This window comes from Corvus brachyrhynchos, unplaced genomic scaffold (assembly GCF_000691975.1).
Source record: "Corvus brachyrhynchos isolate BGI_N302 unplaced genomic scaffold, ASM69197v1 scaffold27, whole genome shotgun sequence".
Taxonomy (NCBI): Eukaryota; Metazoa; Chordata; class Aves; order Passeriformes; family Corvidae; genus Corvus; species Corvus brachyrhynchos.
Genome location: NW_008239139.1, coordinates 419,763 through 432,593, shown reverse-complemented (window position 1 = coordinate 432,593; position 12,831 = coordinate 419,763). Strand labels below are relative to the sequence as shown.

The 12,831-nt window shown below is 40.4% G+C and overlaps 1 protein-coding gene across 7 annotated transcripts in view; it reads left to right on the top strand.

Annotated features, from left to right (window-relative positions):
- The window catches only part of TBXAS1 (thromboxane A synthase 1), a 265,782-nt gene that overhangs the window by 129,210 nt on the left and 123,741 nt on the right, over positions 1-12,831 (top strand). For 6 of the 7 annotated variants that reach the window (XM_017739992.1, XM_017739993.1, XM_017739994.1 and 3 more), the window contains one exon: positions 5,233-5,329. In XM_017739992.1, coding sequence (XP_017595481.1) covers positions 5,233-5,329 — 97 coding nt within the window. Of the gene's footprint in view, positions 1-4,098; positions 4,336-5,232; positions 5,330-12,831 lie in introns of those variants that run through there. The other variant, XM_017739996.1, reaches the window with a different exon arrangement.

Below are 12,831 nucleotides of genomic sequence, written 5' to 3'. Positions count from 1 at the left end.
TCCTCTCCTCTCCTCTCCTCTCCTCTCCTCTCCTCTCCTCCCTTTCTGTGCAGACTGTGTTTGGGTTTTGCAGCTGTTCATTATGTATTTCTTATTCCTACTCCATCTGAATTGCCTGCGAGCACTGAAAGGGGACAGTGCTATGACAAATCAATTTGCTGGCCTCTGAAATAATTAAGTAAGTAACGCTGGGCTTCAGGCCTCTTTTAAACAAGCATTGTGCTATTCGTTTTTATGTTTCTCTGCCTGCAGTGAAAGGGTGTCTCTAAACAAAAGAGGCTAAGTGATTGAGGAACTTCTTTTAGGAAAAGTGTCCTGAGAAAATCAGCCTTTTCCCACTGTATCTCTGTGTCTTTGTACTCCTCTCCTTCTCCCCCCACTGCCTTTTTTTTTTTTTTTTTTTTTTTCTTTGTTCTTTGCTCTTCCCTGAAGAAAATAGTGATAATAAAATATTCTATTTTCATATGGCTCTACAGATGATCTTTGTGTACTTAACCAGACCACAGCATATAGAAAACAAAGCCTTGCTCATTGCCTAACAGCATATATATATTTTATGATTAATGTGTTTGTAATACATGGGACTGAGATAGGAAGATCAAAGTCTTCTGTGAATTGATAGCAGCACTGTAAATAAGGTGAAAGGGTTGCAGGTGTTTCCCACATGGATGTTATACAAAAACATATGGCCCTTTGCCATAAGGTACTGTATGTGCTCTCCACCTTTTCCTGTGCAGCAAGGCAGTATTGCTGCGAGCTTTGCTCAGAGAGCATGTCCATGGCTCAGGACCTGGGAGATGCTATTAGCAGCAGATGACCATGCAGTGTGGCTAGGATGATCTTGGGAGCATGGAAAGGCTAATGCTAAATTGGTCTTTTGAATTAAAAGTAGCTGATTGTTCCTCTGTGTCATCTCAGAACAGAAATCTGCATTCTGGGGGTATCCCTGGCAAATATTGGGAAGGAAGATGATGGTCCTAAGTGTTTCAGGAGGGACCGAGCAGTCCAGTGTGCCCCTTGTCTCATTGCTCCTACTTCAGCTCAGAGTTGGACTTGGCAGGCATCTCTTACCTCCATGGGTTATCTTCTGTGGCCGTGGCCATGGCAGGCACTAGGTGTGGGGTTGAGATACCTAGGCCACATCTCTACAGAAAGCAACAGTGGTGCATGAGCAAAACTGCAGATATCATTGCTGGATTGCTGTTTATTCTTGGGGATAAAAGAAAAGTTGCATTTATTAAATTACTAAATCATTGTAAGTAGGGCTGCAACATCCTGGGTTGACCCTGAACACAAGTCCATCATCTCTGTCCTTCTCATTAATTGCCTTGAGAGTGGTGCTTGTCTGCTCTTAGGAATGAAACTGCTACAGCTGGGTGTGGTGGGTGTTTTTAGCCTCTTCAGTTACTAAAACACTTCTGATGAAGTTTAGCTTTTGTTCAGTACCCTGTAACATAACCCCCTCCTTGACCTGTGCACCCTTCGGCAATCTTTGCTTTTTCACAGCTTCTGGGAATAGACCCATGGCCTCTGCTGAACACTTGTGAAAAGCTTTTTGCCTGGCCATCCCAGCCTGCTGGGGCAATGGCTCCTCATCCACACTTTCATCTGCTGGAGGAAGCTCACACTGTCCTTGTGCTGTTGATGTACTGGTACCAGGTCTTTCCTGCCTCACCCTCCAATGGAGCTAAAGCTACTAGTCTAAAATGTGAATTTCTTTCTCTGTTCTGGAGGGCTGCAGTTTAAACTGAAATATAATAGAAAGTGCCCTGACAGCATAATTTAATGAACCCACGCCTCATCTACCCAGGAAAATTTGCCTCCATATGTGGGTCATGAAATTTAGTTTTGCTGGTGTGGCAGTGCTACAGCTGATTTCCATGTGGACAGAGGTACATCGCCCCAAGGGTGCAATACTACATGCATGAATTCTTGCTTATTTGCAGGACTGGGCTAGGTATTCCCAAGTATTTGCTTTCCACCCTTTCTACATGAAAATATTATAAAGTATTGGGTCAAGCAGTGTGATGGTACTGTAGCCAAAGGTAGGACTTCTGTGTGTGAATGAGCCCTGTGAAAAGATTAGCCTAGGAAAAGTTAATAAAAAGTGCTGTCCTAAATTATTCATGAATCCATTTGTGATATACTTGCCCAGAGGCTTTTGTTTTTCTCAAACTCTTATTTATTAAAATCTGACAAGAATATCGGGTTTTGTTCAATAATAAATCTAAGTCTATTTGAGACTAGCGATATCCTCATCCAGTAATACAGCATCAAAATGAAGTTACATAGCAAGGGTGAATATGTTATTTACTTGGGAAGAATAGATTATTGTTCAGGAGGATTTTATCTTTTACTTGCTATTTCGAAACAAGTGAAAAAAACCCAAAACACCTAGTTGGGAGATAGCCTCTTGTTTTGTGACTGAGGCCTTGATCCTGCAAAGGATTTTAAATATATTAAAACTCAGTTAAGCATCTTTCTGGTGGCTTTTCAGGGTCTGAACCTGTGTTTGCTAAATGAAATAGCTCAGGTGATCTTGTTTTGTGTCTAGTTCTACTTGTCCTTTTTCCTTTACTTCAGGGAAAGACCATGGAAGTCATGCTTCTAGTGTATGGATTTTGACTTCCAAAGTGCGTCCATACAAAACCTCATTTTTCGTGTCCTAAAAAAGGTTAGAAAGATTATATACAGCAAGTAGGAGAATGGAAAAAAGGTGGGAAGAGAGCTTTTGCTGTTTGGGATACAATAATGTGTGTGCTTTATAGCAGTCATTTCTTAAAAAAGGCAGAACTTTGCTTAAAAATCAATTTAAGTTTGTTTGGTTTTTTTCCCCCCAGCATTTTCAATTTAGTAGTTGTAGGGGTTTTTTTCCCCCCCTTCTTCTCCTTCTCTGCCCTAATTTATAACTGGATAAAGAAAGGAAAAGCAGGTGCATATAGCTAGAAAGTTAGAGAAGAGTAAATGAAAAAGAAAGCGCTTAGGTGTGGAAACAGAACTGGGAGTTCGGGTGACTGGTCTGAGTTGGAGGATGATGAATAGATTTGTTTGGATAAGCTTGGCTTGTGAGTCACTTTCTCATAAAAGCAGCTTGAGTAGGAGATGCTCCTGTCCCAAATTTTTAGTCCTGAATGCTTTCAAGCACAAAGTGCTTGTGACATAAAGACTCCTGCTGTGAGTACCATCCTGTTATCCCAGTGGACGGGAGCTGGAGATTTGCAATTTCCCAGGTTTGAAATAAACTAGAAGTGTGTCTCTCCTACACACACATGCTTTGCATGATGTATTGTGGGGTGTCCCTTGCTGGTCAGAGTTAAGCTGTCTGGGTAGAAGACATAATCAGCTTCTGGTTCAAATTTGGAATCTGGTGTCAGGAAACTGGTCCCTGTGGAAAGCTGTTTGTTGCAGGACCATCAGTCACTAACCATTAAATGTGACAAGGAACTTGCTAAACTTGGAGGGAGGAAGAGAAAAGCAAGGTGTGAGCATGAGAGGTCAGTATTTGTGGCTGGTCATCCTGGGTAGGTTCAGAGCAGCACGTATCTTTGCTTTGAGAGCTTGTGTTGCCTCCCTGATGCCAGAGAAACTGTACAAATTACATGCAAAAGGTGCATGTAGGGAATTATCCTCTTTTGCTAAAGTCTATGATCAAAACCCTCTTTAAACTGAGGCCTCAGCTCTTTTGTATGCACCTATGAGGATTCAGAATAAAAGTTTGACCATTAACAGACAGCTGCTTTTGCTGCGGTTGAGCAAACTGGGAAGGTTGAAAAAGTTGTACCTCCACAGACCACACCACCCATATCTAAGGTTCCAGTAGAGCCTGTGAGTTGCATTTGGGAAATAAAAGTTCCTTCTGGAAACCCACCAGAGAAGTAAAGATGATGTCTTCCCTCCTGAAGCACATTGTGTTCTTGTTCTTCTCTGCCATTTGTTTGTTACGAGTTTTGGTGTTAGGGAGGTCAAGTTGGACTGTGAAGCCTTGCTTTGGAATCAAGATATTTGTCTGATTTGTTTGCCCTTGAAGAAATCAGGCTGCTGCAGCCTCATTGCCATGGGAACCTCTAGTTACTATATTTAATTCAGCCCGGGGTTTGCTTGTCTGTTCAGTTGCTGCAGTGTAGACAGGTGATAAGCAATATATCGATTCTGAGCTATATCATACCAAAACGATTAGGCACAGATATTACCACGGTATTGAAGCATCTGTGGCACTGCTCTTGTGTTCTGCTATGAGCTGTCTGGTCCTCCTGTGGCTGTGTCCAACCTCTTCTTCCTCTATCCTGGTGGAGAAAAGACAGCACTGCCTGAATAGTCTTTCAGCGATCAACGAAGGTAGGGACTGCGAGCAACCTCTGCTTGCTGGTGGTGCCTCTTCCTCCCCCAGCAGAGCAGCCAAGCATTGAGTGCCTGTGGGCCTTGGAAGGAATGGGGCTGGAAAAGGGATCTCTGCACCCCTAGAAGTTGTAGGGTTGGGATGGGTCCCAGTACCTCGGCAGCATCCACAATGGTGTGAAGACCCAGAAGGGCAGACCCTGGCTCCACAAGGTCATATTAAAATCAGGGCAGGGAGATAGAGGGTGTACAGGCCCCTATGACCCGTTCTTCTTCTGAAGTTTGACTAATTGCCTTAGACTTGGTAAAGCTTCTTTTGCCCCTTTTTTTTTTCTCTCCCTATTAGTGTAACATAAGATTTGTGCATGGCAATGCAGAACCTGAGTTGCACTCTGCTCCAGTGCTAGTAGAAGTGGTGGAAGTGTGCCTTTGTTGCAGTCATGATGGGGGGACTTCTGGAAAAACTCATTAGAGACAGGGCTTAGCCATGAAAAGACATTTCATGTGGCTGATGTCAGGAAATTCAATTTTGTAGGTCTTTCATGATTATTTGAGTTGGTTTCTAATGTTTTACTCCTCTATAGTTTGGTTTAGTGATACTACATCACTTTGTACAGAATTCAGAGTGAGCAGAGTGTGTAAACCTTTACGTTAAAATGTTGGCTGAGTATTGATTAATCAGTAAAAGATTTTAAGCTATTTCCTTTAAATTCCAGGACCATGCATCTTAATTTAACAGTTGATAGGACTGGGGAAAGATACTGCTTTACCTAAGGGAATACATTTTCTGTGGTATTTGTTCACAGCAAGTATATTCAAGCAAAAAGTGATGTTTTAGGGAAGGAGATGGTTCTTGGTGGTCACCATCTGCTAAAATGGTTCTCTATTTCTTTCTAGGTATTATATTGGTCGCCAGATGTTTGTGGTGATCTCCTCACCAGAGATGATCAAGCAAATCTTAGTGACAGATTTCAGTAACTTCACCAACAGAACTGTAAGTACACATAAAAGTTGACTTTGTGGATGGAGTTGGTCGCATGGCTAATTTAAGCTCAGACCAAAAGTGGCTACAAGGAAGCCAGAAATAGAGAGAGGCAAAATTACAACATGGTTCAGTAAGACTTTAAGTTATATACACTCAATATATACATTCAGTCAATGACTCTTGTTACCAGTACACTCTAAGGATGAAAGGGAATGTCCTTAGAAGAGACACACTGTCCTTGTGACTGAAGCACCAGGTGGATGTTGAAGAGAGAGGGTTTCAATATCCAGTTTTGCCACTGCCTTCCTGTGCAATCTTGGGAAAATCACTTACTAGCTCTCTTCCTCAGTTTTCAATCTGTAACATGGAGATGGTATTATTTGCTTTCTCCCACACATGGTCTGTTTTGTGCTTTTAGACTTCACAGGGCAGGAGCAGTCTGCTTGGGACAAGGACATGTCTCCCACAGCTATTGTATATTAGTCATACCTGAAAATAATGAATAGCAAAGAAGGAAGTTGGAGTTAGCAAGAATTTATACATATGCTCTTGGTTACACTCATCTTGGAAAGCTCATTTTCAAGAGCTGCTTAGAACAAATAATGAGGGTGAATGGCCAGAGGGATAGTAAAGAGTTCCAGCAGTTGCTCAGGACTTTACAAGGAAATACTGTCACTGCGTGCTGCCTCAGTCCCATCCATTCCCTGCTTCCCTCTGGGCCCTTTGTATGCTCAAATAAACTCACATGTATTCAGGAGGGTTGTTTGTGCCCTCAGGGAACATTTCTTCTCTGATCAGCTGTCTGTCTTCTCTGTCCCTCTGATCCTGTCTGCAACCAGTCAGTCTGTTTGCAGTCTGCTTGTCTCCTTTGCTTGCTTCTTTTGGTACATGAGTTTCATCTTGTGACTGCCTATATCTGACTTAATAACTACTGGTACCAGTTGCCCCCCATTCTGCCCATAACTCACACTTGAAAGCAAGAATCTGTTTTTATACTTGTTAGGCTGAAGTTATTATGACAAGGGGCTTTTCCCCATTTTCTCTATACTTGAAGAAATTTTCCATTCCTTCCCTTCTTCCACCCCAAGAAAGAACCCTCTTTCTTCCTGTCTATAACTTGTCCATGCTTTTTTTCTTTATATTTGGTAGTAGTAGACTGTACCCACTACTCCTAGCAGTAGCTGGTGATCCAGTAACACCTCCCTCAAATGAGAGAGCTTTTTTGAGGGGACACTCAGAGATTTGTTCTGCTCTTAACTTTAGTCAGCCTGGTTGGTTGGATATATCTTTCTCTGTTTTGTCACCCTTCTCAGTTGGTGAAATTTTTCTTCCTCTCCAGGCTTTTTGTGTTCAGAGGTTTCTCTCTTTCTTGTGGTTATATGTCCAGCTATCATGGTCTGTAACATCTGTGTTACTCTCTAAAATTCAGATAGGTTATGTCACTATAGCCACTCTCTCCTTCTCTCTCCTTTGTTTTTTCTTCATCATGGATCTGTTAGGTATACCTGTCTCTGCAGGTTTGTATCTTGCCCTTATCACTTGGCTGCCCCCTGAATAATTTGTGGCTTTTCTGTACAACATCCTGCTTTATTGATGAGGAATGGAGACATTGACAGAGTGACATCCCTGCCACTAACCAGAAAGCCTATGTCAGATGAGAAAATTTAACTCCTAGCCTCCCTTTAGCAAACTTAGCAGTTTCCCTCCAGTGCAGGGTTGCTATTTCTCTTGCTTAATGCCCATGAGTCTAAATCAAGTGAACCTCCTTCATTTTATATGCTCTCATATGCTTGTTCTATGGTCTTCTCACATACCTACAATCTTTGATAATTTCTCACTTTCCACTTTGTTCTCCCCTCTTCCAGCCATTGCTTTTCACTTGTTGGAGACAAGCAGCCCTATGTTTCTGGGTCCTTCCACATCTAACCTGGGCATCTTTTCTCCTCTGGAGTTTTCACACTGGAAGCTGTCTCCTCTTTAATTTGCAGTCAGCTCTGTTGGTGAAGTATTCGGCTATCCTGTACACTAATAATTCTACATGAATATAAATAATGCTGGATGGTACATGAGGAAGGCCAGTGGAAGTTATTCAGATGTGATTTGGATTGTATGCAAATAATGATTGAAAGGTGAGAGTGAGAAAAGCACTTTCCAAGTAATAGAATTCTTTCTTATCACATTGACTGAATAAATGTCATTTTAAGACTTTTAATAGGGTTGCTTCTGTTTGTATATTTTAAAATTAGTCAAATGTTCCAGTTTGGTCAAATTTAGAAATACATCCTCTGAGAGAAGGCACAACCACCCCTCCCCCCACCAGGTTCAGGAAAAATAAATTTTCCTCAAAGGAAAGTGAAAGAGAGAAAAACTATTTATTTAACAAACACACGGGAAAAGGAAAATAATACTAAATAATAAAACCTTTTGCTATGAAGAAAAAACCTGGGAAAGTGTTGGAGTCCTCCCTTTGGTCTCCACAGAGCTGGGACTTGGCCCAGGGCCAGGCCCTCTGTGCTCGGTGGAAAGTCCTCCTGATGTGTTCTGATATTGAAGCAATCCACAGAAAAAGGGAAAAAATCCAAAATCCCAGGGAAAGAAAAAAAAGTTCAACTCTCAGTCTCTCTCCGGAGAAAAAGAAACTGAACAACTGGCTGAAAGCTGGCTCGAAAAGAAAGTCACTATCTGTGTATGACCTTGAACAAGCTGCAAACTGCTTTGAAAAAGTTTTGCTCAGTCTTTTCCTTCCTCCTCTCAGGCTCAGTTTAAAGGCATAGAAAGGCACAAGAATTAATTTCTGGGCATAGGGCAGCGATATGGGATACACATCATAAAGTCACCCCAAGACATCAAAGAAAGCTCCTCTACTTCAATTGAAGGTTTCTATTTGCTAGTGGGGAATTCAAAATACTAAAGAGATCCCCCTGCTTTATTTTACCAATTCCTTCCCCAGTGATGAGTGGTTATAGACCTGACTTCGGAGTCAATGCTGTTCACAAAGCTAGGCTAATGTATTCCAGTCCAGACATGGCACAGGCTTATTATTTCCACCCGAAGTCTTTTTTTCAGCTTGAGTGTCAGTCTTTTAGGCTGAGAGGATGGGAAAGCAGGTGGGTTTGAACAGGTCTTAGGAAAACACACTTGTGCTTTTCTTCCCCCTCCTCCACATGTGCATTTCCAAAATCAAGATTTGTACTTCATTCACCAGAGTGAAATGTGAGTTGTCTAATCTAGAATGCCTCAAACAGAGATTATTCGCTCTGTAGCAGTTGTAACTACTGTAACAAACTGTCACTGAGTTTCAGGATGTGCAGGACTAATTCTAAAAGCTAAATGTAGAAAAAGTTTATATTCCATGTTTCTTTTGTCTCTTTTTCAATTAATTGTAAAATATATACATATTTGATTAGGAGACAATGGGAAATTTAAATTGTGAAGGGATGAAAACAGTGGGTGTATTGGTAGAAGCCAGTAAGATGATGATTCAGTGAGTTCTGACAGCTTTCATTAAAGCTGTCTGTAATGTGGTGTTATGCCTTTGAGTGCTCGTAAGCAGGATGACTTTAATCTGGGATTGTGCATTTGTGGACTACCTTCTGGGAAGTCATCAGAAGGCCTTTATGGAATGAGAATGGTTTTAATCTGCTGAGAGGATTCTTTTGGAAGCACCTTGTGTCCTGTCTCTACATCCTGAAAGACCTAGACCATTTGTGCACTTGTCACACATTAAACCTGTCTGCTCACTCATTGTATAGACAAAGTAGATCTTGCATGTGAACACAAGCTAAACTATTCTTCATTTTATGTTTCCCTTTGATACTGTATATTTCATGTCTTTACTATGGATATCTTTTGAATATTGCTGTAAAAAGTCTTTTATATTCCCCTGCCATCTTCTCTTGTTTCTGAATTACTAGTTATTAATTCTTGCAAAAGAAGTGTATGGTGACTGCAGATCAAATCTGCATTAAGGTTCACTTCCTTATAGAATAAGCAACCAAGTCTAGCACACAGGCTGTTATTGCCTTGTAGGAACAGGCTGTATGTATTGTTACCTGTATAATCACAGGAAGGCAATAATGACACTCTATTTTCCCATTTAATTTGATCTCAACTAATGTAAGCATTGTAGCCATTTAAAACCAAAAATGTCTGCTGTAATATACCTTCATACATGAGGCATATGAAGCCTTTTCCCCATGTTTTTAATTATAGTTGAAGAAGAAAATATGAAAATTAGTTTATAGACCTTCTGCCAAAAAATGTGGAATTAATTTTAATTTAGGTTAACGATGGAAACCTCAGCCAGCATTTAGGCAGGGCTGTGCTGGAGTAAATGATACCTTTTTCTCACAACAGTGTTAAGTTGTCTCTTGAATAGAAGTTTCCTTTTAAGAGCACTAAGACCATTTTTTACTTCATTACTGTCTTGTGAATGAGATAGGATTATGATGGTTGTTGCTTTCTTCCAGGTGGGATAATGATACATAATCTGTTGTCAGATTGTTTTCAATTTCTGCATTGAAAATTTGTTTTTCAATTAGTGCTTGAGAATCATTAAAGTGTACTTTTAAAAATGTAGGAGCAGAATGTTAAGGTGGAACAATGTGAAGAGAAACATGACCTGGTACATAATTAAAATAATTCAGAAATTGTCGGTAAAAATATTTCCTAAAAATGTGGATTCAATGAGCCCTAAGGCAAAGGTAAGTACTGGCTAGTCAAGGTTTGCTAGGCTGCTGGAGCCAGTGCTCTGCCAGGATTCATGTGGCTATCGCAAGTGAAAACTAGTGGTTGATTCCCAAGACCAAATCCTTAAATCTGCCGCCCAACCAGCTGGGGGAGAGTGACATTTTAAAATTCAAAAATCTACACCAATTCCATTTGCTGTAAGAAAACGTTGCTGTTTTCTCATCAGAAGCTTTCCTGCTACAGTGGAACAAATAATAATGGATTAACAGCAAACAATAATGAAGTGGTAAAAATAAGAACAAGAAAGTACCAGGAATATAATGTGCTACAAATTCCTTGTATCCCTTTTGAAGGAAAAATGAATTGCTTGAGCATCTTTTTGTTTTCGCTTGTCTGTTCGTCCTCATCATCTTCTAGTTCATCCACATAAGATCTGATTATTCTTTTCACATGTAGAATTCGTCTGTTACACTAAGCTGTTTCATCATCACCACCTTTATTTTGGTAAACCTGTAATCATTCAGGCTTACCTGAGGCATTAAACAAATAAAATGCAACCACCAAGTAGGAAGGAACCTATTTTCTGCATTTTATTCAGTTGTGGTCCAGGATGCCTGACATAATCCTGAACTGGCTGTTCTTTCTGGTCTCTTGCTAGGGGAAAGAAAATTGTATATTACTGTATCAAAAGATCTATCTAAATTTGATACAAGATGCCCTCCAGAGGTCCCTTCTAAACTCAACTATCCTGTAATTCTGTGAATTTTGGGTCAGGGCCTCAGTCAACAGAAATCAACATATTAACTTTAGATGACTCTACACTGACTGATAATGATTATGTGTCTCCAGAGCAGGACTGGGATGTAACAACTGGCTTCAAACAGCTCAGCTCAGGAACTGGTCTATGTGTGTGTCTGTGTTCTTCACCTTTTGCAAATAAAGGACCACTTGCGTGTCTTGTGCAAGATCTTTCTTGCTGCCTTCTGCCTTGATTTTTAGAGAACAGGCATCAGCCCTACTGATGTGCTGACTTTCAGTAAACAGTGGTAATCCAGTTGTGTATCCAAACCTGGAGTCTGATCCAGTTTATGGGCTGGGCTGTTTCTTCAGTCTCTCTCTCACAAATACAGTTTTTATTTTGAAAAATGAACCCACCAACATACTAATTTGGAGACATGTAATGTGAAAATAGTTAAGGAACGAAAAGTTCTATACTGTTGCCAAAAGACACACAGGCATGCTGTCTTGACCCTTTCCCCCTTCGTTGTTTGGTTTAGAAATGTTTCTTTTCTTCAAGTTAAACTTCCTAGGATTATTTCCGGTTGTGTTGATGCCATCATCGTCATCCTTTCATGTGAATTTCTTTGTTAACTTAGAAACTGTTGTTGTTAAGTGCAATGAACTCAGCTTGTAAACAGATGATGAATGAACTTTGCTGGAAGCTTACCTTTGCCTGGGCACACGGTTTGGAGCTCCAGTGATGCAGTACGACAGCAGGCAAGTTGGTACTTGGAAAATGATTCAAACAAATGAGAAAACATGGTAAATATATCTATATAATGAGGTCTTCATTTTTCCACCCTTTAAAATGACTGTTCAGTGGGATGGCTTAATACATGAGTGATGATCTGGGGTGTGTGAATAGTCTGATTGTGATATTTAGTTTTGAATGCATGCTGGGTTTTGTGCCTGCAGAGAGAAGGAATGTGCTTTAAATTTTTTCACTGCTTATTCTGTTTAGAATTTTTTTTTTTCATTTTTTCACTCCTTCATCCTGTTTCATCTTGGTTTTTTTGGTTGATATAGGACATGGAAGGTGACTGGTATAACACCTCTGGAGCCAACATGTCCTATGATTAGTTGCTATGTCTGCATGTGAGCTTGAATACGTATCTGTATATATTTATGGATGCACATATATTGATTTGGATTTGGGGTTTCCTTGTGATTTGAGGAGAGGCTGAATCTCTATTCCAATCTCTAGAGCACTGTAGACATCAGTTGTGCCATCTTATTATGGAAACTTCACAAAATATCTCTCTGTACCTGCCATGGTGGCATTTCGGTTTGTGATGCAGTAAAGCCGTTGTGCCTGATGGCAGGCTGTGCCTTGAACATCCAGTTGTTTGTGATTTCCCTCCCTCCCTGGCTTTGTAGGACAAATTCAAGCATCAATCCTGCCACATATACAATAAGCCTTGGTCTCACTGAGCTGAGGATATTCAGTGCTTCCAAAAATCATTCTCTGCCTTACAAGGATAAGTGAAAAGGTGTCCAAGCAGTGAATTTATTAAGACTTAGGTTTTTTGCCTACTAGTTTGATACAGCTTCTAGATCATAGTTGTTTTGAAATCTTGTCTGGTACAGCATCATTATAGAAAGGCAGTCATGTTAGCAGGGAATGCATTTGCCTGTATAGCACTTATCTGTTTAATATTAATTTGTTTGACTGCATATTTGTGGGTGCTGTTATACAGCCACGTGAGCCCAGATGCTTGAGTGATTTTCCAGTGCCAGGAAGCTGAGCAAGGGCTCTTTTCCTTGTTTTGACCTGATGGCTCAGGAGCACTGAGAGTAAACAACCCTAATATCTGCTTTCTTTCCCAAGTGTGTCTCCATGGCTGTCTTCTAGACATACTAGAATACCTTTCTAACTTGGTCAATATATATATCTATATAACTATTTTGCTGCTTTCTATACCTCATAAAATAGCTTTTAATTCAAGATTTCTTTTTTTTCTTTCCCCTTTTTGCTTAGAGAGCTTGCAGGTTAATTTTTCTGAGCAATTAAATTCAGTTTTGTTTAAATGTTTTAAAGTAGC